The 25,317-nt window shown below is 37.1% G+C and overlaps 1 protein-coding gene across 4 annotated transcripts in view; it reads right to left on the bottom strand.

The window, feature by feature from the left end:
• Positions 1 to 25,317, bottom strand: part of RAP1GDS1 (Rap1 GTPase-GDP dissociation stimulator 1) — a 95,124-nt gene that overhangs the window by 48,903 nt on the left and 20,904 nt on the right. For 3 of the 4 annotated variants that reach the window (XM_068681772.1, XM_068681770.1, XM_068681773.1), the window contains exon 2: positions 14,296 to 14,406. In XM_068681772.1, the coding sequence (XP_068537873.1) occupies positions 14,296 to 14,406 (111 nt within the window). The remainder of the gene's footprint in view (positions 1 to 14,295; positions 14,407 to 25,317) is intronic. The other variant, XM_068681771.1, reaches the window with a different exon arrangement.

Here is a 25,317-nt window from a genome sequence, read left to right as displayed (position 1 = left end):
TCCATCTTCAAGAGAAAGAGAAGGCAGGGAGTGGAAAGGGAAGGGAAAGGCATAGCTGTCAGAATTGCCACTACTTGCTAGCAGAAGAAAAATACTGGTGCACAGTTCCTGCTCTCTTTGAGCAAGGAGCTTAAGTTACACTATTAGATATTTTGTTGGTGCAAGCAATTTCTTATTCCAGAAGAAAAAAGAGTTTAAAATAATCCAATATTAGCAAAGGCTAGCACTGCAATAATTCCCTTGTTGTGGAGCTTTACATGAGAAATGAGGCACACCACAGAATTGTAAATAAGCAGCTCCACGAGCGCCCTCTTTATTAAGCCAACCATGTTAGTCTTTTGAAAAATGTATGTATTTCTAGCTGCAAAGATGTTTTATAAACCTCCAGAAACCACTGCAGAAAATTACCTTGGCTTTACAACGTCCCTCCCACATGTACTCATCAGAAAGAGGAGGATGAACACATGAATAAATAATGATGAACCACGTATATCATGAAAGGAACCTTCCATCTGTTCCCTCAAAAGACAGAAGGGAAGAGAACGAAGGGAGCAAGGGATATCTTTCTAACTGGCGCATTCTCTTATCTACCACAGCAAAAAAAAAGTTCATGTACCGAGTAAGTACTGATGCTCGCATCGCATACCCTATACTGCCTCTCGCAAGAAGCACTGTCTGTCTCTCTGCATCCTACTGCTGTTTTTTTTCCAAACCACAAAATGGAGATTTTAGTCTGACTGAAAGAACACAAATAGTGGGTTGTAAAGAACCTCAGTAAAACAAATAATGTGATCTCATGCAACAAGACATACACCACAGAGAAAGGAGGTTTTGTTTAATATACCTTAGCCAAAAAGACCGTTCCAATTACCAAGATTTGTTTTTACAGAAAAAGAAAAGAGAGAGAATGAAATGTATAAATACATCTTCTGTTGGCACACTCCTCCCCACATAGGGGATTCCCCACAAATATAATCTGCTTGCTCACGTATCCTTCAAACTAGACCCCTAGGAGGGAGGGAAGATTCTCCCTTAGCTGTGTGAAGGTTTTCAGCATGATATTTGCTCTGTTCTGTCACTGCCAGCAGCAACAGGGCAACTTCAGCTCCTATTTTTTAATGAAGAAGCAGAGATAGTGCACAGATGTTTGTAATTAAAATCTCAGCTCTAACAAGGAAGGAAGGACAGATGGAGAGACAGATTCACCAACCAGCTAGCTGCATGATTCCCACTGATTAAATTCTCCAAAAGCTGTATCCAAAGAATAGAAGTGAATTGCAGGATGAGACTCAGGACTTGAATAGCCTGTTGCAGGTACCAGTGAAGAAATTTAATAAACACACATGCCAGCTTTGTGTTCTGCAAAGAAACATACACATGGATACTTCCATGGGTGCTTTGCAGCACAAAGCAGAATATTAAGGGTAGGTGGCTAGGAGTCCGTTTTCCTGAGCTGGACCTAGTTAGTGCCCTGACACTTAGTTTGGTGGATTTATATGAGCTGCTAGTCCCCCCTGTCCACCTTTCTGACTGACCCTCTGCAGGAGGCAACCACTTTGGTAACTCGGTTGCTTAAAGAGTTTGATAATTAGTGCCTGAGCTGCCTAGTTCGTTGTCTGGCCTCTAAGTACAAATGTCATCCACGAGCACCTTCACGTTTTATACTCAGCTTGTGTTTTAATTTGCCTCCTCCATTGCTTGTACCAACTGGATTTATTACAGGACCTTAGGTACAACCTTAAGTATCCTCACGTTTTAGTTTTTCAATCTGTGTAACAGGTTTTAATTTAAAAATACAATCAGATTTGAAAGTTGCATATTCTACATTCAGGAAATGTTTCATATTCCTTGTAAGCAATCTCTTAAGAGTGCTCTCAAGCAAGCTCAAATGCCTATTGTAAAATTCTGCCCAGTGCTATCTGAGAGACTGTGTCTACATACAAAATATATTTTCTTAGCAATTGATATTTTTAAAATGATTTGCTGCCAAAGCATTTTAAGGGAAAACCTAATCTAAAAAAGATTATGTTTGTAAGTCATAAGGGATTGGGCCAAAGCTATGAAATTTCAGACCTAAAATTGAGAATTACATGCTCTCTATACTGTTGTTTATTTTGTGTATTTTATTTATTTATTTATTTATTTATTTAAGAACAGGCCTTTTCTTCTGCTTCTGTATCGCATTTCAAAACTAAAATCTAAAAAGAAATTTTTATATTCTGTTATCTGGAACTACTGTTCACTGAGGCCTCCTGAGAAGAAGGAACATATCATACTTAATCTTTATTTGGCACATTGTATATTCAACAAATAGTCCTTGGAATTTAACACTTGGATAAACATCATTTAAGTATTTGGCACTAACTAAATATATCACTATTAAGAAGAATTTATGTAAAATATAACCCCACTAGGCAGCAGTGATTACTACCCAGTATCATTAGGCTAGGCCAGTTTACTGGGAGATAGTCCAATAAAAAGCAGTCACCTTGATTTAGTATGTTCCAATTAAATAGGTATACTGTAATAATATATAATATACAGCACTTATGATGAAACATTTCTGCATTATGTGTATACAGTGCCACAAAAATGCAGCAGTTTCATGAGCTAAGATGCAGCAAGCATCTGTAGCAAAAGGAAGGAATGCTTTATAACACAGTATATGAGACAAAACTCCTTCTTACAGAATATCCATCAGAATCCCCAACTTCCAGAAAGGCATTTGACTACCAGCCTTCTCAAGTAAACCTAATGGACTGTAATGAGCTTAATTGGCTGAGCTGGCCCAATTAGATTCGTACCTCTGCTACAAGAGATTATCTGCATCCGAGGCAGAGTAGAAATTCTTGCTTGTGTGAGCACGCTGGGCTAAGATGTGGTCTTTTCAGTTTAACAGTTTCTTGCCAACAAAACCCTATTGCTGATGTAGAAAGACAGAAAAATAGTTAACATGCATTTTCTTGGTAATGTTACTTTCTGAGGGATGTGGTGCAAGTTATTATAAAGGAATAGCACAGTGTAAGGTGTAGCAAAGGAATGTTTTAGCCAGTAGAAACAGCATCTGTACTAAGATGGTTTCCATCCTCCCTAAGCCTTCCCTGGCAGCAGAATGTAACACCTTCCTCGGGGTTTTAAGTACTACTTTCATTTTCTCTTCAAAACTCATTCCATTTATGAAAATGTTCCTGTCAAAAATTTCTTCCTCTGAAATCCACTATCACCACCTATGTGAGCGTTAAGACTTGGATTTTATACTTACAAGCCAATCAAAATTACTTCTGTCATGCCAGATATTCCAAATTATGTTAAAAGTTACATTAACTTCTGCTAATCTAGATGTAAAATATAATTCAACTGTAAACGCTAAATGCTTGTGTTATGCCTTTTGCTTTACATTTCATTACATTATAATCCCCATCAAGAAGACCAGGTTTATAGGATAGCAAAGATGGTGTGCTGAAGAAATAAACTGGAAATACACCTTTGAAGAAAGAATGCTTTCCTTGACACCAACTGTCACGCAGAAATCAATATTGATGGTGACACATAACAAAGGAATTGCAAGAGGCTACACACATTTTAGATCTGAACATCTACATAACCTTATACAAGTATAGTTCTTGAACTCAGTGGGACTAAGAACAGGTGTGAATTTATGTCCTTCAAGGTATGGATATACGGAAATATTGGCAGAATCAGGACCTTTCTTTATATTCCTTTTACTAATTTTACTCTAAACATTCATGCTTCAGTAACTGAGGTAAATGAATAGAGATTTTGAGTGTGAGCAGCTGTTGCAGAAGGTGATGGGAATTAAGAAGATATGGCATCCATCACTGCCTAGGTACCTAGGTACATTTAGTTTGTTGGTTTTCTTTCAAAATTAATATCTTTAAATCTGTCCTACCCTTCTCCCATTTCTTTCCTTCATTTAAAAAATGCATACTACTTTATTCCTTGTTACTCATCCTCTTAGTCTCAACTTTTCCGTTTCTATTCCCCCTCTCTCTCTTGGTTTGAGTAGACAGATTAAATGAATTATCCCTGAACCACTGAATCCAAAGATGCTGGATCAAGACTTAGCAGCTGCTAAACAGGCACCACCTTGTGTCTCCAATACGCACAGGAGTTGCTGAAGGTGCTACAGGTAGCTCAGTGCTACTCTTAATATTTTAGCAGTTTCCAAGACAAAGCAGGAACAACAAAGTAGTAAAATCTTTGTCACGGTCTAAGGGCATCATCTTCCTGAAGAATACCATCATCTCAGTAGGCAACTAGGGATTGCAGTAGACAATTAGCAATAATATGGTTTTGTTCTTGCCTTTTTGGAGGAGGGCATTCTAGCTTTCATCTGCATATTTCCTTTTCGTAAGTTACCACTGCCCGTTTGAGTGTTCAGGCTAGGACAGTGTCAGACACCAGGACTAACAGGCAGGCAGGGCTGCTGTGCTCAGACACAACAGGCACCCGTGGGTGGCTCCAAGATCACTCATGGTTGACAGATGCTAGGAATACGGAGGGCAGACCTCAGAAGGCTCAGAAATCCACCTGGAAAGGAGACTGCTGCTAAGAAGAAAGGGCAATGATAAAGATCAAAGAGAAGTTAGAGAGCAAGGAAATTTAACGTTCAACTTGACTCCACTACTTATTAATAGGCCACTGATTAATTGGTATCATTGCTTGCACTACGCTGTCTTGCTGTGCTTGTCCACAGGCTTGTGTTGTTGCAGCTCACTCATCAGTAATGAGCATTAAATCTGTGGGGGTGCTGAGTGCTCTTTTTTATTTATGTGAAGCGACAGTAGCCAAAAGCTAATCCTACATGTGAGTGTCAGAATAGGGCCTGCAGATGGTTATTATTTTGTTTTAGGCTAAAATGCTGGGGAAAAGTTCACAATTATGAAAGCATTGTTACTCGGTCACTGTGTACCTGAAGTGAGACATCTCATTTTACTCTTATTCTGCTTAAATTTGACTTCAAAACTGCAAAAGGTTAGTTTGGTGTTGCTTATGGTAAAGTTTGACTGAGCAACATCTGAAATGCAGAGATTTTTCTCTATACTTCAGAAAAGGTCAGCTTAAAATACCTATCAATGGGAACGAATGAATGTAATTTCAGGTAATTTTTGTGTCTTAGAATAACACTGCTAGGACAAAGGGTTCTACAGATTATTTTTTTCTATGTTTGGGTTGGGGGGGTAACCAGTCTTTCACTTTCATAGTAATGTGTGAGACAATCACAGAAACAAAACATGAAATGACCACTGCTTAATACTGTATGTACTGCACAACATTTCTCTGAAATAGCATGGCATTCTGATGTGCTAAAAGTTAAGCAGAGAGACACTTACTTGACTCTGCAATTAAGTGCATGTATGTTGAGCTGCCATAAATGTATAAAAAGATAATAGAAAAAAAGGTAGGTAAACAGATTTTTTTTTTTTTCCATAAATCAAAGGCATCAGCAGTGGCAATGCATTTGAAAAAAATCAGTTAAGCTGATATTTCTTAGGTGAGAATTTACTGAATTCTCTGAAATTTACTGAATTTAGCAATTACAAAAAAAATTGTCTCTGAATCTTCTGTGATTTTTTTCCTCCAGTACAGGAATTGTTCTGAATTGTTCTATGGCCAGTAAGGATCAGAAAAAGTAACGTCAATTATAGGAAGAGTATGAGTACAAGCTAAATTTGACAGCATATGGAAGTCACAGTTATAAAGAACAGAACAAAATCAAGAATTTCCAACTCAGATATAACCTCTGTGTTAACATATGGTTGTGAGAACTGGAAATCCACCAAAACATTAAAGACAGGAAACTAGATGCCTTTGAAAGCAAGTGTGTACAGAAGATTCAGGGCATAGGATGGTGAGTTTCATCTCTGATGAAGGAAGTGAGAAATCAGTTCTTTCTGCTGAAATCCACCATTTTCTTTAGCAGATGCCAACGCATCCTCCTCTGTGATGCCATCAAATGGGATCCAAGGGGTTTCAGAAAACCCACTGGTGACTTTCAAGAGAAAACCTGAACAGAAGCTTTAGGTAGGAGGGCTGAGCTCACGATCTCAGCACCAGAAAGCTGAAACAGCAGGAAGTGATGGAAAAGACCTGCTAGCATTTGCTCAGGAAGTTTGTAACATCATGTTATTTTCTCTGATGCGACACAGCGAGTATATACAAATGAAAATAAGGCTTACAGTATATAGCTAAAATATGTTGGGGGAAAAAAAAAGGCAGAAAAAAATGACATACCAAAGAAGCCTTAGAATAACGCTGAAATTTGCAGTTTCAGACAAGAAACTAAAATTTTCCTGTGTCATTTGATAGTTCCTTATCAGTGACCAGCATAACTCAATAAACAGAAAATTGTGCATCTTAGCCAGTCACCTCTTTAAGGTAAAGTGTGTTATTTTAAATCTTCTTCATTAAACTGTAACTGCTTTCCAAAATTTCTAACCCCTTTTTCAAAAATGGGGCCCTGCCCTCTCACTTAAACATATCTTTATTGGCATAATTTTGCTTCAGCATTTTTTTTTTACACACCAAAGTGCAAACTCAGAAGCAGCCTCTCAAACAGCATGTGTAAAAAATGGCTGGAAATGCGTGTGCTTGCCTTTGCACTTCAGTCACACGCCAGGCATTTTTCAGAGCCAGGTGCTGAAGGCTGGGATTAGTGGGCATTTTCAGCCTCTTACGCTGAGAAAGAATATCAGAGCCAAAAATAATGTTCTCAGCCGATTTTCAGATTCCTCATCTGTCAAATCTGGGTTATTTATGTCTGCTATAACCTCTTGTATCTGAAATGCAGCATGTCTGGACTAGCAATAACATTTTCATTTTTCTGTTGTTACTGCAATAATTGTCCCAGAAGGCCTGTGGTTTAAAAGAAAACCAATATTTCCTCCCAGTTTTCTTTTTCCAGGCAGTCCTTTCTTGTGGACCTCTATTTGAGGATCTTAGGATAACTATTTTTTGATAGACATAACATTTATGAGACAGCACTTCATAGCTATAAATCACTATATAATAATACATGTATGCAGTGATGGCCAATATTGTTTTCTATTGTACTCCCCTATCCGATTAACCTACCATTCCCAAAACCTGGTAGTACATAGTCATATATCTTTTTGGATATGAGAATTTGCTACTTCTCACCAGAAATCTATGTTTATAATCTGTCAAAATACTCTTATCCAGCATGTAACATTTCCTAGGTTTACCTTTACCTTTCCTAGGTTTTATGTATAAAAAACTAGATTCCTAGCTGCAATTCAGCTATCACGTTTTTTTGTTAGTTTAGGCTGTCATTGATTAAGGCCTAAATTAAAAATATTTGACCCAATAAAATCATAAATGGATGAAGATGTATCCATTGTCTCACAGATTTCCTTCTGCATAAAACAATTTAAGTTCCAATTACTACATCCTCTGAATTACGACAATAATAAAACACGTAACATTGTGCTCTTAAAATAAAACTCTTGAAACCAAATAACTGTTTTCTTTTTCATAACACAGTTCTTGGTTCCAAAATAGAAAATAACGTGAGCATGTAGTAATATTCAGCTGCTTTTTGTTATTCAAAAAGTAATAATATTCAGTAATACACCAAGTCTAATGATGCCACTAGAGATGGTGTCATTAGATGTCATTTTTCTACAGTATCTGCACTGAGAGTTTCTGTCAGTCAGGCAAGCAAATATGCCTCCCTTGCATCTTCAGTTCCACTTGTATGTAGGGGAAGAATGACTTTTCAGAGAATGTCCTTCTGTAATTGCAATTAAAACAAAATAACAAACATGCAAAATACCCTTTGATTCCAAAGTTGCTAAATACGACAGCAATTTAGCAAAAATATCACACCAAATATGAAGCTTTTAATATTATGGCCAAGACGCGTAGGCAGATGGGTCTGGGCTTCAGACAAGTATGTGATATTTCTGTGGTGTCAGAGGGCAGTCTGAAGCCCCGGGAAAGGGAACTTGCTCCCCGCTTCACAGTGAACACAGGGAGATGACACGACAATGTTTCTCTGAGAGAAACGCATTCAGACTCACCTACCAGAGCTCTCTTTGCTTTCATTTCCTCCTGTGGATTTTTTCTGCAGACTTTAATTCATTTTTTTCTTTACAGACTTTAATTCATTTTTTTCTTTACAGACTTTATTATAAAGCAGCTAGAAGGCAAACTGTTTATTACTCTAGTCTATTTGGGGTGGGGGTGGGAAGGGGGAAGAAAACAACCCCTGTTTGTTAAACATTTTCAAATTATAATGGAAGGAATTTTAACATATTACACACAAAATGAAATTACATTTTGCAATGCACTGTTAATCTTAGCATTGTTTTTAAACTGAATTGAAACAAAAAGCTGCAGAACCTCAGAATCAAATGCTCTGACAAACTAATTCCTCTTTTTATTTTTGTTGGTCTTTTCCAATTATTATGATAATTCTGCACTTCATATTACTGTAAACTATCTGCTTACAGGTCAGCAAAATTCTTTGCTGACAGTAACACACCAAACCATGTCTATACATCTAAATTGTACAGGACAGACAATGGAGCCACTTGTTTAATGTATAGTTTTTAAAAGACAACACATGGGATATATGAATTTCACCTCCTGATTTGGTAGAAGCCAGTAATTCATTCAGTGCATGGCTGACTGACTCTATTTCTCTGCTGCTGACACTGCTTATGTATCATGCACCACAGCCTGCCTTCAGAGATCTAAAATACAGAAAGTTCAGCTGTTTAGAAATTACGAACGCTGCTGGGTGGAAGGAGATCAAGCACTTGTGTTTTGCTTTCAGAAATACGGTGGGCAGAATGGGTGCAAAATCCCTGGCTATGCCAGTTGACTTCATTGGGAATGCTGAAGGAATTTCACAAAACAAGGTGTGTTTTCCTATTGTAAAGCATTTCTAACATGTGCTTATCTCTTATTCCCCTGTCATTGCTACCTCTCTGAGCCTATAGCCCTCCGTTTTATCCAGTGCCTCTAGATAGTCCATATATGACTGGCCCCAGCCACAAGCGCTGGTGACACATAAGAACTAAAATATCTGCATAAATAGGAATAAATGTCTCTCCAAACAATGTCTCCTGAAGAAACCATCTGTGCAGAATTTTCAGGCCCAGGTCTCAGATGTGAAAGGCTTTACTGCTGTCTCCCTAGACAAATAGTAGCTAAAAAGATTTCAATTTGACTTGCTAAATATTTACGGGCAGTTATCAGGAATTATTATCCGACTCACCCTTGTGTAGTATAGTACGTGTGTATGCATATGCCTTAATTTGGTTGGTGTGACAAATGGCAGAATAGCTCATAAGGCTAGACAAGGGGTATCATGTTCCAGGGCACTACAATTATCAAACAAGTGATGGGTTGGCAAAAGGATTGTTAAAAAAAAAAAAAAAAAGAAAAAGGACAAACAACAGATGACATAAAAAGCAATTAGAGCTACAACATTCATCTCAATTTCACCATCCCTTTCTATATGGCATGTCATATAATATTGGAAGAAAGTAATTTGTAACATTTTAACATAAGAAAAAGTTAAAAGATTGCATGCAAAGTAAACGGAACCAAACCTGTCACTGTACTGTTGGAGACTAAGGAAATTACCTTATGTTTCTGCAACAACCACAACATATGCTGCATGCATGCAGCTAGCAATTAAAAGCAGTGTAATAGTTCTTTGTGTAGAAAAATTCCCGTGTAGATGCAGCATGTCTACACTGAACTTGTGGGAACGATACATTTTTATTTCCTTTGTTAAAAACACGATGTTGTACTAACACAGGGTTTAACTGTGGTTTTTGGCTGGTGGTACATGGGAGTGGGTTCCATTAGTGTATTAAAAATACAGTAAATTTTATGTAAGTTAAAATAATATTTACATTTCTAAGTCTCAGTGAATGTAACTATAAGTTATGTGACTTAAGATACCACTGTGAACTCCCAATGAAATCACAGACCTATAAAATTTTATTAAAATAAACTCTACTCCTTGCATGGATTATTTTTCTGTTCTTACTCTAATATGATGACTTACTGAACTATAATCAGAATGCAAATTTCATTAATATTATCATACACATGGGAATATATTAAGGGAAAGTAGAATCATTATTTGAGAAATTTTATTAAAACTATTTCTGTTACAATTAACCTATAATTTAGTATAAACAATCTGACTTCTAATTATTATTACTCAGCTTTTGCCTTTCTTTGAAGGATCTCAAGTGGAAACATTGCTGTTTTAATGTTATATGAAAACATAACTAATAAAACTTTCCCATGTAAAACATATTCCACATTATCTACCTAGACATTATTTAATTCTATCCGCAAAAGAAGAGACTAGCTACGAATCAATCATTGTGGCATCACTCCATGCACTCTGGGGACAGCCTGTACAGTATGAACAGTCTTCAGAGCAGTCCTGGTAAATTCCCTTATCTTACATATAGATGTATGTGTATATAGATATATATATTTAGTCACGAAAGGTTAGACTACTAGCTTTAATAATAGGTTATTCTTAAGGTACCCAAACATGACTTATCTGGCAGAAATTTGCTAACAGTATGCCTTTGCACTGTAGCCCACTGGTTCTCCTGTTTCAACTCATTTCGAGCAAATCAAGTTATTAAAAAAAAAAATAAACTGACTTAAAGTATTAAAAAAATATTTCATGAAAAAAAAATCACATTTTAAAATGACAAAACGACTCTAAACAGTTTAAACTATGTTCTCTGAAGGGTATGGAATCATCTCTTAAACCATTCTGTTATGTTGTCTTGCTTTGTTTACGGGTTACGTGTTACTGCTCCTATCTACCAATATAAATTATGTCATTTCTGTGAAATGATTGACTTCTTGTTAATGGTAAAACATTTGTGATCATTTAGCCCCAAATGTTGTTTGCTTGATATACATATATTGAGAGAGCGAGAGAGATGTATTAATACACAGAGGTATAGTTTGTAACACATCTATACGATATTACCATACATGTAATCTGTACATACAGTACCCGCTGTACCAAATAAAGAAATAAATAAATCCATATTAAGAAGTTAACTAGATGGATAAGAACTATGAGAAAGGACATTCACTGGCTACTTGGTCAAAGGAAGAACGACAATCGCACTATATTGGTAGCTCAATTATATCCCACAGACCGCAGTGTTTAGAAAGACAATTATATAATATAACTACTTCTTGAACCAATCCATTACATGCAATTTACCTAATAATCTCTGAAGTCTTCTAAATGCGCTGCTGTTCTTACAAATTTATGCCAAAAGAGAAGCCTGTGTTCTTTCTGAATTTTTTTTTTCAAAATCATCAGACTATCTTGGGAACTAAAGCTTTTTTCTTTTTTTTTTTTCTGGAAATTCAGTAAAACTTTGGTATCAAACTGTCTAATTTACTTGAAAAGCAACTGATTTATAGGCTCCTAATTTACTAACAAGATGTTGAAAAAACTGTCCTATCTAACCCATCTAATTTTTAGTGAGTTATTTTAGACAAAATGCTTTTGCCATTTTGGCTCTTCCCTCCCTCTAAATTGGATTATCATCAAACATACTTTCTTTAAAGTCTTTACTTTGATAGTTTCTGTAAAACAAGCCTTTTCATACTCGCTTTTTGGACTAGCAAAGAATTTCTTCCCTAGTTCAAAGGTATCAGAAGCAAATTTTGGATGCATAGTTGATCACTAAGAAAGCTGACTCTCTTCTCCACATAACACAAGCAGAGGTATAAGCATATTGGCACCTAATCTCCTCTACTTTGTAGCTGTAGGGTAGTAATCTTTATCACAAAATACATCCTCTCCTTTGGGATACTGTCAAACCGGAAAATTAATTACCTAGAAATGGAAAGGTCAGTTTAATTACCCAAAGCTGGAACCTTATTCTCCGTTTTGGAGGACAACTTCCTGCTTGGTTTGTTCTTTCCAGTAAGCTTGGAAATATCCTACAGCAATTTACCAAAGTTCTAGGTGGGGCACTTAATTCTTCCTTTTCTATTCTGCCAAAAGAAAAAGATTGCCGTGTTCTCTAAGGATGCAGTTTTGAAGGATGTCATCTAAATTGTCTTTCAGATATATATATTCAAGGTGGCCTGAGCAATTTAAAAAAGGACAATAGTGCTTTTCTACTTAAACTTTTTGATGAAAAGTTCACGCCAGTCATCAATGAGTGATCATTATTAAAAATTTTTCTGTTTTTTTGGTCAACCTTGAAAAAAAACTTGAAACTGCACCTTCAATGAGGGCAGCCCACTTAAGAATTTTAGTGGAGGAAGATCTCTATATCCACTGGAAATTAATTGTCCTTACCTCCACTTAGAGTTGATACTTGGCTAACCTGGGAATTGGTAAGCAATGTCACTATGTGTATAAAATCATTGTGAGGAGAATGAATAGGTGGTGGATAAAATGATTATCTTCTAGGCAGAGAAAAATGTGATGAAAGGAAGATGACAAGGCACAGAAAATATCATGCGAGAAAACAGATACCAAGCAATAGCAAAAAAAGAGTCACCATCTTCACTGGCTAATGGAAAGAAGAAAAGACAAAGTGTACTAGGGGAAGCAAAGTATGCTTTAAGGTATTTGTATTTAAGAACCCTTATTGCTTCTTGTGAATCTAGCTCAGTATTCTTTAAGTGAAGTGATCCAAATCTACGTCTATCTTAGGCAACTGAAAAAACGTACAGATCTGTATCGCATGGCAGTTCATCAGGGTTATATTCATATTACTGACTTACATGTAAAAAACATGGTAAACCAGGCAGGGATTAGAGCTAAATTCTGTAAAACTACCCAAGAAAAGATAGGTCAAAATCCTAATCTGTTTATCTGATTTGGCAGCCACAAGATCAGAAGACAAAAGGATTTTGGAAAGAAGAGTAAAGCCCCAGACTGCAATGGAAGAGTCATCTGGTTGCAAGGAAGCACTGGTATGCTTGCTGTGCATTAGTCAAAATTACTTCGCATCTGCCAAACTTGTGCTGTGACATAGCTATGCAACATTCACAGGCAAAATGATAAACTCTGCTATTTATACTAAGCACTAAGTGCATCGTCATTATTCATACTGTCTTCTTTTTATTGCTTAAGTTTAAGCATTAGACTTTAAAATATTGGAAATACCAAAGCCAATTGAAAATTGGATTAAAGAATTGGATACACCTAATAAATAAACCTGTTATAAAAATGATTCATCGTCAAAAAATGAGTTGATCTAAAAAACAGAGTTTATTATTTCCTGGCTGACATCTCCTTGCAAAATAATTAAAATGAAACAAAAAAACCCACACCACTACCATTCAATGCAAAGACTGTTACTATCCACATGACATCTTTGATGTGACATGGATGGAACTTATATCCTATTGTGAAAAACCTCATTTTACACCAAGGAAACCAAAATGATGTGATTTGTAGAATAACATCATGGGGAAGAAACAAGACTTATTGATAGCATATACTATTGAGAGTACAGATATTTACAAAGGACCATCATTTTATTTTTTAAAAAAGGAAGTGTAATTATGACTTATATCTATTCTGACAAGTTTTTTGACCTGAAATTGTACACAGATTTTTCTTCTGCCACCATGTGAAGTGCTAAGAAAGTTAAACCTGGAAGAGTCTCATCATCTTCATTTACCATACCTTTCTGCCTGCTAAGAGTAGGGACACACATTCCACAGTTTTCAGTAAACAAACAAAAAACAACAAACAAACAGAACTCTTCTTGTTCCATTCTTAAGTTATTCTTGTTATCATACTAGTTGTTAAATTTGGACTATCTTGGGATAGCAGGCCCACTTCTGCTAATTAAAACTACTTTTCTAAGAAATGTAAATTGGAAATATGAGGAAAAATACATTATGGATAGGAAGCCATGCTCTTTTAACCAGAATTAGCAAGCAGCTCCCTGTCCCATCAGGCTCATTTGTCCATCTTTGCTTTTTGTGTGAAGAAATCTTCAATTTTCAAAGTTCTTGTGCCATGTCATAATATTGGAAAAAGGACTGGACTACAGCTGTTACAAACATCAGGAATTTACCTACTACTGTCTTCATTGCCACCTGAATGTCACACATACGTGGGTTAAAAAAAAAAAAAAAAACACAACAAAATCCAGAGCAATCAATCTAGCAGCCCATTGCTTGAGTGAGTCTTTCAGACATAATTTATTATCTCCCTTTTTATTCACTGATCTCATGATATGATTTAAAATTTGATAGGTCCATAGAACTTACTGTTTTGTGCCAGAGCTTGAAGCAGACAGTCCAAGCATCCCTCCAAGCTATCTGCCGTGCTGTCAGTGGTTGTTATCTTCAGCTTTTTCAGGGCATCACTTAGATTATCTGCTTGGTAAACACAAAGAGAAGAGAAATCAGTGTCCTTTGCAATTTGGTAACAGCACTGAATGTAAATAGTTACTGTAAAGTAAACAAAATCCTGTGTCAATGAAGAAGGAATGAATGGTCTATAGTATATATTTCTGAGTATATAAAAAGCCAGGAGTCAAAGGTTATGCATGAAATTAAACTTTTCAAATTTATACATACATTTATCATTCTGCATCTGAGAACAGGATGCCAGCAGGCACTTTATGAAATGCTGCTGAATGGCAATTTAGCCATCAATATTGCCTCAGTCTAGCTGGTTCAGAAAACCAGCAGCAGGATCTTTGCTTCTATCCTTGTGCGTGGCAAAAATATGATGGAAATAAGCACATCTTGATTTTTTTCATCAACAATGGGAAAGTAATTGAAAATGCCATTTTGTGTGTGCTATATAGGATTCCATCTCAACGAGGCATTCACAAAGCCCTAGTGCTAAGCTTAGAGCCTTTTAAGGACTATGCCATTTTCCACCACATTGTTACAAGCACCACGGTTTATATGAACTGTGTTAACTGTTTAAATTCAGCTGATCTGGGAAAACATAAGGCATCTTCTAGAAATCAGAGCCTTCTGAATTTCAGGGTAATTCAATAACTCTTCCCTCTTTAGGAAAAAAAAAAAAAAAAAAAATAAACAAATCAATTCAAACCATGTAATACAATTCTCAACAGACTCCCATTTATCCTCATGCAAGTTAGGGCAGCATCCCTGCTACCATTTTGAGTACTCTGCTTATTCGGGGACAAAATATAAGCACGTTAGCAGCTGCAGCCCGGGTCTCTTCGGCCTGCCCGCTGATGACTAACCTCCCTCTGAATGGACCTACCCTTTTAAAAACGAGTGCTGATTCGGTTTCCATGCCAACTCTGTCAGTGAGCAGGAATTGTTACTCAAAACAAATAATGTTAAATAGTGTCTAGCCGCCTACCATTCCCTGGTGACTAATCAGAAAGCCTTCACCCCAGCCCTACCGAACCATAGGTACGGTCCCTCCGCCACACAGCGCCGGCATGTTCTGGGCCTGAAAGGCAGCCAGCGCTGCCTCAGCGCTTCGCACCGACGTAGGAAGCCCCCTTCAGAAGCAAGCTGGCGGCTGCTGCACTTTGCCTCCTCCTCACTTGCCCACATACGGGATGGTGCAAAGGGAAGGAGGCAAGAGCTTCCCTTATGCTGCCTTTCTTTGCCTTTGAGGCGCAGGAGGTGTGCCATGGAGGCAGCAGAATCGCACTCCTGGAGCTGCTTCGCTTCTCAGCCAAAGCTGGGGCTTTCATCCCATTTCCATTTTTGATTCACCTATCCTTTTGTAGCCCAAGTTCCCATGCAGATAAAAGTATGGTGCTTCATTTTTTTTAAGTTCTCAGTCTTTAGGTATTACATTGTTTATCAGACAGTTGGTTTCTTTCCTGACTAATACACATGTGGCCTTAGCTAGGCTACAGGCAGGAGCCCCATCGCCCCTAAATGTGAGTGGAATTTGTCAGGTTACACCGCTGCAGGGTACTCAATGACCAACCACTGCAAAACTAACACTGTGCTTCACCTCCTCTTCCTTTTTCTTCACCCACCACCCCCTCTCATATCTCTCTCTCTTCAGTTTTTGTCTACTGTGGCACTACCTCTCTTCCACCACACAGGTACCTCGTCTCATCTCCCTGCATGCTAACACATGTAGCTTTGAAACCGCAGCAGCTGTTTATAGCAAGAGGACTATGAGAGAGACAGGTATCAAAAAGGCAGGGGTTCCCAGTGTCTGTGGAAGAAAATACGTAGGAAAGAAATTCACCTTCACACCAGATTTTGTAGACTATGGAGAAAGGCTTCTGTTATCAGAGACCTCACCCAGGCCTTGTTTCTCTCTTATAGCCTCTTCTACCTTACATATATGCCTGATAAATAACAAACTCCCACTTTAATTGTATTTGACTGGACAAAGAGATGAGTGCTCTATCTCAAATGTTTGTAATTTCTTCCACTCCTTGCCACATCAGAACCTGCAGGAGGCACTGGGAACGTCTCCCCCATCTTTTATTCCTACTCCCTCCTGGTTGCCTTCTGCTTACTTTTTCCGGGGGAAGTCTACCATTTTAATACTCCACAGTCACCTATGATGCGCACTATGATGTATTTTGGGCAAAATCTTCAAACAGGACTGACTAAATATTTCAATCCCTCAACTTTTCATGGTACTGAGCATGTACACATCTCACTGACATACACAGACGTTTAGCTTGAGACATCAAAAGTTAGCCAATGCTTGTGGGCAGTGGTATGCCACGTTACCTTTAAAATGGGAAACTGTCATTCATCAGATATGATTAAATACTGTAAGTAATTTAAAAATACAATACACGGAAATTAAATTAGAAACTATATGCATAAAATGTTTTCTTAAAACAAATTACAATAATATTTGATTTTCTCTCAAGCCTATAATTCCAAACTTATTGCATCTTGACACATATCCCATCCCTCAGCCTGCGTAAAAGAAAACACATGCAGGAATACCGCAGGAACACCAGACCTCTAGCCACAAAGTCAGAAGGCCACAGGGACAGAGGGAAAAAGCACCTTTCAGGAAACATATTACGTGCTCATTTTGTCTCTTTCTGTCAAAGCCAGGGCTTTCTCCATTCTAAACAGGGTTAAAACCTCAAGAGACATATTTATCTTTGAAATCGGGAAGTATCAGGTATATGCAAATATATCTTAAACAAATTCATAGGTTTTGTTCCTTTTTTTTTTTCTTCTTTTGCTGTTCTGAAAAGAACAAACCTTACAGTTTGAGATGACAATGACAGGGATATTCGGAGTGAAAAGACTGCAGTGGTCCAGTGGGTTCCTACCATATAATTACACAAGGCTTCCCGATTTCTGCTGTTTCACAGTTGCACTGAACCTGTCATTTAGGGCGGAAGCTGCAGATGCTTTTCTTCCACGTACAAAACCCCCGTTGTTTTCTTGTGATCATCTCTTGCTTACTTTTCCATCTCTTCCTCTGTTTCTGTAGAATCTGTTTCCAGTAGGCTTGTTACTGCACAGGCTGATCATATTCTCAGAGATAAAAACCCGTGGGATAAAACCAATGTAAGGAATCTTTTTGGCTGCGTGACAAGGAAATGTGAATAAGTAGATTTTGTCAATACGTGAGGTCACGTGAAAGCTTACATTAGCTGGGAAGATTTAAGGGGCCCAGGACAGGATGGTAAAGGCAAAAATAAGGCTAATAGTGATACATATGATACAGTTGCTCAGCAACCTGGTATCATGTCGTGAGTTTGTGAGGCATCAAATCAGCATTTTAACAGTAGGATGAACCATTTTGTCTATCCCAAGCACAGGGAGTCACTCATACTTACACCTGGCTTAAAGGACTGCTTTCAGAATAATTAGGGCAAAAATTCCTGAACCCCACAGCCTTTATACTTGATATCCTAACAATACAAACTGGTAAGTCAGGACGTGGAGTCTGGCAAGGGCTGTCAGACCCAATTGTCTGGCCCATTCCATCTCCTGTTGCATTTTGACTACCCCTGAAAATTACTCCTGCACAAACATTCACAAAAATGGGGTGGATTAAATCCTGTAGTAACGTGTTACTTTTGGTGGCAACACATTATTACTACTACCTCTTGCACAGGCTTTTTTACAGAGAAAAATAGAAGATGACTAATGTAAGTAAATGCTTTAATATTCCATTCTGTTTCCGAGAGCTTTTCGGTGACTCATTTTCAATCGCTAATTTGTTTTATACAAAAGTACTGTTCCTTCATCTCATAAAAATCTGGTAGTTCATCAGCCTTGCTTTGGGTCAGGGCCGCAGGAATGCTGGATATGCTACAAACAGTTTTACAGGGTCGCCAGTAGTATATCCGGGGATGCAGCTTTTGTGTACAAGAGCCAACTTGCTAATCTTACATTGAGTTCACAGCATCTTCATCCAAACCACAGAGAAAGTCAAGGTACACACACAAAAAAAATAATCTTAAGACTGACATTAAAAAAATTATTTAAAATGTTTCCGAAGAGTATTTAGATGGATAGCTTTTGTCTGCACAGTCTATTTTTCTGGATTTTGTGATCTTACCCAGTATAGAGATTTAAAAAGAAAAGAAAAAATCCTCCTTGAACGTATCATTAACATTTCCTCTATCTTTTGATTGACAGTCAGTATACTGTTGTGAGCACAGGTACTATTGGATTATACATGCAACTTGACAGACAAGGAATTCAAAATAAATAGGATGTACTGAACCAGAACCATCAGGAACTACAGACATACGTTCTGCAGACATTGTTCAGCCTGCAAAATGAGAGAAGGATCTCTGGGCACAGAGAAACATGCCTTGGAAAGTTGAGACATAGATGCTGTAGCCATGCTGGTTATATCTGCAGGCATCTCTTTTCACTTAGCATCTTTTGAGCAAGATGCTTTTGGCTGCACTGGTGTTCTTGGTGTGTAACCTTTCCCAGTGACAACCTAGCACAGGGTTCCTCTTTGGTCCCACACCTTGAATACTGGATGCAACTCTAGGCACCCCATGTTGAAAATGACACCCTGAAGAACCAGAAAAGGCACAGACATGGCTGAACAAAGGTAAGGAATGCCTCAAGAAATTAAGCAGGCGAGAACTCTTCACCTTGAAAAAACAATGACTGAGGGTAAAAATGATTGAGATATACGGAATAAAGAATAGCCCTAAAACAATTAGAAGAAAGCTACTATTTACTACTTCTCCTAACGCAACAACTACAATATCAAAATGAAATCATCAAGTAACAAACTTAGAAAAGAAAGTATATTTTCACCCCAGTTGTATTTAAACTGTCAAACTGGAACTGTAAACAGATTCACTTAATTTATTCAATGAGAAAAATTTTATGAGGAAACTAAAACCCACCCATGGCTATTAATACCAAAATATGCACTAGACTTCTAGAGTAGGAAGTTCCTAACCTGCAGATTACGATAAACTGGGAGAATACCACTCTGCACTTGCCCCATCCTGTCTCTGCCCTGCCCAGTGTTTTCCCAGACGTATGCTTCTGGGCACTCACTGTCAGAAATAGGACAAATTGGGTGCCCCAGCTTTCAGTATGACCCACAGGGCTACAGGGGGGGTACACGGCATTCACGTGGTCACATTGTGCCTCGGTGCTCTAGTTCACCAAGAAAAGAAGATGGCCAAACAGATCTCCCCAGATGTGCTTGGATGTTAGTGGGCCATTTGTTTGGACCCAGCATCCTGGAAAAAGACTTCTTTTACCACAGCCAGTCAGGTAATTCCTCTGTTATTAACTGCATCTGTGGTGCTGAACGGGTCCTCAGGCTGACCCTAGCCCTAAAGCAGGCTAGCAGTTAAATCCATGAATCCACCTCGTAATTCAGAAGAAACTTTTGTTTGTTTATAACAGAAATCCTCCTTGTTTGCCTCTGCCTTACCCTGTTCATAGAGGTGGGTTAAGGTTTCTTTCAACCAATTTTACTACTTCTAAGGAAATACTGATAGATCATTAATTGCAGGGCTCCTGCTGCAACCTGTTTTTAACTTAGGTATACTTGCTCTACTTTTCCAGCATAGTAGCTAATTTTAATGAGATTGCCTATTTTTGACAACAGTTCAACTGCTTCATTCTTAAACACTTTCTGAATCTTAGATATATACCATCTGGTCTTGGAGACTTGTTACTCTTTCATTTATCCATTTGCTTCAGCATCTGTTCTTCTGACACCTCAATCTCTCAAAGAGCCTCATTTTTATTACCTGAAAATACTGACACACTATGGCTCATTGCCACCTGAGCAGTAATCTACCTAATTATTTTTGGTAATTATGAGGTCAGCCTATACACACTAACAACTACTTAGTTTGTATTCAAAACCAGCACCATCTAGTAACCAGTTCACTTCAAGTTTCTTACCAATGCAGAATATTCACTTTGCTGCAGTTTTATGCAAAAAGGGCATTTTGTTTTGTTATTCACCCCTGAACTCCCTCAGTAAAATGCCTGAAAAGATGCAAGAAACATACACCTTTGCACCTAAGTAGAATTAAAAGCATCAACCCTTGTAATTAATACAATCTCATATCTTTAAAACATATTTACACTACTGCAAGGTACATTGATCTGTAGCTGCTGTAATTGGTTTCTACATGTTAGCAATCCTTTCCTTATTACTTAGTCCTGAGTTGCAAAGGCAAGACAACAAGAATGACATTTCAGAAGACTTTGCAGGATCTTGGAAGATTATTGTCCCTTCCTAAGGAAAATGTGTTACAGATTTGGGTATTTCTATACTTCAAAATGAAATACTAAAGATTTGGAGTTATCTCAAGGTCCAAAGAAACTGATCAAAATTCAATGAAATCTACATAACAATTTTTACTGGTTTGCAGGGGGTATAAAACATGAAAACCCTTAAAGGTCATGTTTAAAACATTGTCTAAAAGAAGGATGAAATAAATCTTTTCATGAATAAAAAAGAAATACATTGCTTGATACAGAGAATCTGTACTAAAATTTCATTTAAAAGTCAGCTGATGTTAGAAAAAATGATTTCAACTAGCAAAGACATGGTTCTCAGTTTATGGAAAGATCTTTTCTGGTACTTTATTACTAGAAGTAGAACATAAAACAATATACAGTATGGCTACTGATCTTTAAAAAATATACGTTTAATTGACAGATAACTGCACATTTTATTTTCATATAGTTTGTTGTTTCCAGGTGCCTGATATTCACTGAGCCACACAACCAAAACCCAGGAGACATGCAGGGCAAGAACGTAAAATACTAATTAGGACCTTTGCTAGACAAAAGCCTTTTAAATTCTCACTGGATCCTTAGTAAGCAAGAAACACACATCATCATCTACAAGCAAAACTGAATCCCTTTAGTGAATTGATTCAATGCTCTGTTATAAAAGTGGTAATAAAACAAGTAAGATGCCTGCTTTATCCTAAGTGATGTGCTTTATCTAGATCAGTCAAAATTATACATAAAATTTAATATCTGGTTTTCCTCTACGTCCTCAGGCTTAATTCTCATATGTTCATATGACTCTTTTTATAAATATGTTAGTTTCATAAATTCATGTGTATCACAGTTCATTTCTTCAGACACCCTACTGAATTGGAGCTCTTACCCTTTCTCCCTTTTTAAAAAGTTTTTTTAAAGACAGTCTTTAAGTGATTTCTCTACCCAGATTACTATTCAGCGCACTTGTGTTTCTGGAAAGCAGCATCAGAATTTCGAATCCAGAGGAAAATCAAAATTCATTGCAGTACTTTTCCCATTTGGAGAAACAGGCAAAAGCAGGGCAGGGCACCTGCCCTGTGTCCTTCCATAATAGAAATGTCCTTGAACACTTCAGCTACTGTCAGCAATAACATTTTTTTTTTTAAAAAGAGATGCTAGACAGTTAAAAGAATAACTTGTAGCATCTTAGGAGTTTATTTAGTTCTTGTCTGCCCACTTAGTTCACAAAAGGCCTGTTTCTGTTAGCAGCTCAATTCTGACTTTTTAGCCCAACTATGGCAATGAATTGTTGTGTTTGTGGCCTCCCACACCAGCTCCCAAGAACAGCTGAAATGATGCAATTCCCACGTTGTCAATTGTCACAATATTATCACGTGTCAGCTGGTATTTCTCCAAAGGCATTGCTCTCAGTCTCATATACCTGAGAATATCAAGTTCAGCATCTCAAAATACATTTTTCACCACTCGGGTTTGAAAGAAAATAAACAAACAAATAAATAACATATATATATATTGGATATTAAGTAACCCAAAAATGACTTTTTACACCAATCTCATTTTTTCTTCCCCCAGTTTTGCTCATAATTTGCCATTTTCAGGTTCTGTTATGTGGGCACAGTTATAATCATACTTGTCACAATATCCTTAAGCGTCGGTTAGATTTAAACAAATGCTACCATTACTAGTGCAATCCCCAAAATAAATAAAACAGATAGCCGTGCAAAAAATTCATACAGTCCATAAGATTTCCATAATTCCTTCATCTTATAGATGTGTATACACAAAGCCTTATATAGTGTATATATACACTACTGCAAACAAAAAAATTATTAGGTTGCAAAGAAATATTAAAAACAAAAAAAGTTCCAAAATACAATCACCCCATGTACATTTGACCCTGGAAAATATTTGCCATATGACATACAATACAATATCATACCAAGATGTATGCATGAATATTTTTTGCCATATTTCTTTTCCATACCAAGATGTACACATGATGAATATTGTTTTTTGCAGTATCTCTTTTAGGATAAATGTTCTGCCAAAGAACAACAATTTAATGTCTTGGTGTATCCTCCCTCATGTGAATCTAGCCAAACACTACTCAAAAATCCTTCTCTAAAAGATTACTTCCTTCCTCATTAGCAATTACAAAGTTAGCATCATTACATTATGTCACAGTGCTTCAAAGATATTAATGTTCTTGTTTTCAGAGAGTATTTATAAGGGAAGATGGAATCAATATACCACTTGAGTGATGAGCAAACTGAAACAGAGAAAATTTAAAAAGCTCTTCCTGAAGAGTCAAGTTCAGCCATATTGCAAATGACTGAAACAATCCTGCAAATAAAGTGTAACCCAAATAATAATCAACGTCATCATTCCCTATGATACATTACATAGAAATAAACAGCCACACAGAAAAGGAAAGCTTACATGTACATGCATGCACATGCACACACGCAGAAAGGCCAGCTTCTCTTTACTGGTTCTTCTTTCCACTCGTGTTTACATAATTGTTGGTTTATTTTGTTCTTTTGTCTCCTCTCCTGCTGCACAAGATGCTTTCTGCTTGAAGCGTTTTTAATCTAGCAACCAAGAGAGACTTTGTCAAGTCAAGATAGCAAGAAGAGAGAACAGGTGATAGAATAAAAGTCATCTACGAAAATAGTACTGTCTAGAAACTGAGTATTTAAATCTTATTCATTACTCAGCTTGATCTTTCCTCTCGGGTGCTATTGCACCTATGCGACTGCACATAACCTTTTCTGTGTGCACCTACTCTAAAAGTTTTGATCCTAATATGACTCCAGTTAACTGACTAGAGATGGCAAATGCTACTAATCACATCAAAAATAGTAAGAGGAAAACACTTTCCAAAAAATGTTTTTGAATTTTGCTTTAAATTATTTCCCTGACATACTAGAACAAACTGTCCTTTTTTTAAAAAAAAATAAATAATTTAATGGGGCTCCCAATTCTCTATACGTTTTCCAAGTTTTGTACAAAATATTGCTTGCTAAATGATACTGGGCTTCTCCGACATTTAAGTTATACACAGAACTTAGGCTTCAATAAAAATATATACATAAATAAGTAAATGAAAATCAAGCAGTACAAGGTGGAGGATACAAAGTTCCAGTACTGAAGAAGCTAAAAACTCTTTTGGACCTCAACGAGTGTAGTCTTTGGCCTACACTATGCAAGTGGGTATACATAAATCAGACAATATAAGCACACAGTACAATATCTGTCATAACTGTATTTATGTTATCAGTTTGAGTTATTGAACAAATACAGGATCTGAGTCTCTGCAAAGCCCCCAGGCTCATCTTTCCCTGGTCACAGAGAGAATTCTGCCTGAATAAGATACTCAGGCTCAAAATTAGTATGGCTAACTCTAATTGTATGTCGCATTAGTGTTCCTCCTGAAGCCTCAGATACTGTAAAAAGTCAGATGTTATGAAACAGTAATCTGTAACACAGCACGTTTCTGGCTATCATGGATTCCCTGAAAGCATTGAAAATGGAAACGAAGCACTTAAAAGGCAAATGATGAGTCCACCACGCATTAGAGATTTTGTTTCTTGCTTCTTAAGCTGTCTGGTTTGAAAGTCATCCTGTGATTTACCAGAGACTATGGAGACTTTCAGTTTGCTGGAATTTCTTACTGACAATGAAGCCATGATGATGGGAGAATAGGGGGATTCACAGACATTCACGTGGTTTTCTATATTCAGCAGAGTCTTTAAATAGAAATATGACATCACTACCTGATATGGTACCTGATGTGAGAAACCAAGTTGTTTTTCTAATATTTATATATTTTTGTTCTCTCTTCCAAAAATATAAACTTTGCCTGTTTATTAAAAAGTCTTGTTTCTAAATTCTAGTTTTAACACAATCACTGTGTAAATAAAAACACCTTTTCAAAGTTCACTAACAAATTGTAATATTTAAATTATCAAACACTGCCAAAATTATAACAGGAAAAATGTATGCATTTTCTTTTTAAGTTTCCTACCTTTTAATTGGCATCAGCTTTAGAAATTACAAAAGCCTCTTGCATCTCTTTTCTTACCCACCTTACAGATAGCCTCTGAAGCTGTCAACCAACATATCTGCATTAAGGGAAAGTATATGTGTATTTCTGCATACTAGGAAAAAATATTAAGCTTTCTGACACATTTTATGCAAGCATTTCAAATATAGTAAGCTAAGAAAGAAAATCTCAGCCCTTGTCCTGTTGAGTGTTAACAAAATTCCATCTGGTCACTTAGGAGCTGTGCCAACATTACCACACAAAGAGCCTTTGAGCCGTTCAAACGTTCAAGAGTCATTTGACAGCTTTTTTATTTATTCCCTCCTTTTTTTTTTTTTTTTGTCAGATACGCACCTAATAGTGTACAGATGGCTAGGTTGTAACAAGTTTACTTGCATGTAAACTTGAAACTACCCTTGAAAGTAAACTGCGGAGTTCCTGCTTTGGGTTGTTGCTTGGTTTTATGTAATTTTTTTCTAACATTTAGGATTGTTCAGTCTACTGCTGCTCTGATTTCCTTCTTAGGCAAATCAGAAGTGAAGACCTGGTGCACGGTTGTTCTAAAAATG

Source organism: Anas acuta, chromosome 4 (genome assembly GCF_963932015.1).
Source record: "Anas acuta chromosome 4, bAnaAcu1.1, whole genome shotgun sequence".
NCBI lineage: Eukaryota > Metazoa > Chordata > Aves > Anseriformes > Anatidae > Anas > Anas acuta.
This window is presented reverse-complemented; position numbering and strand designations above follow the sequence as displayed.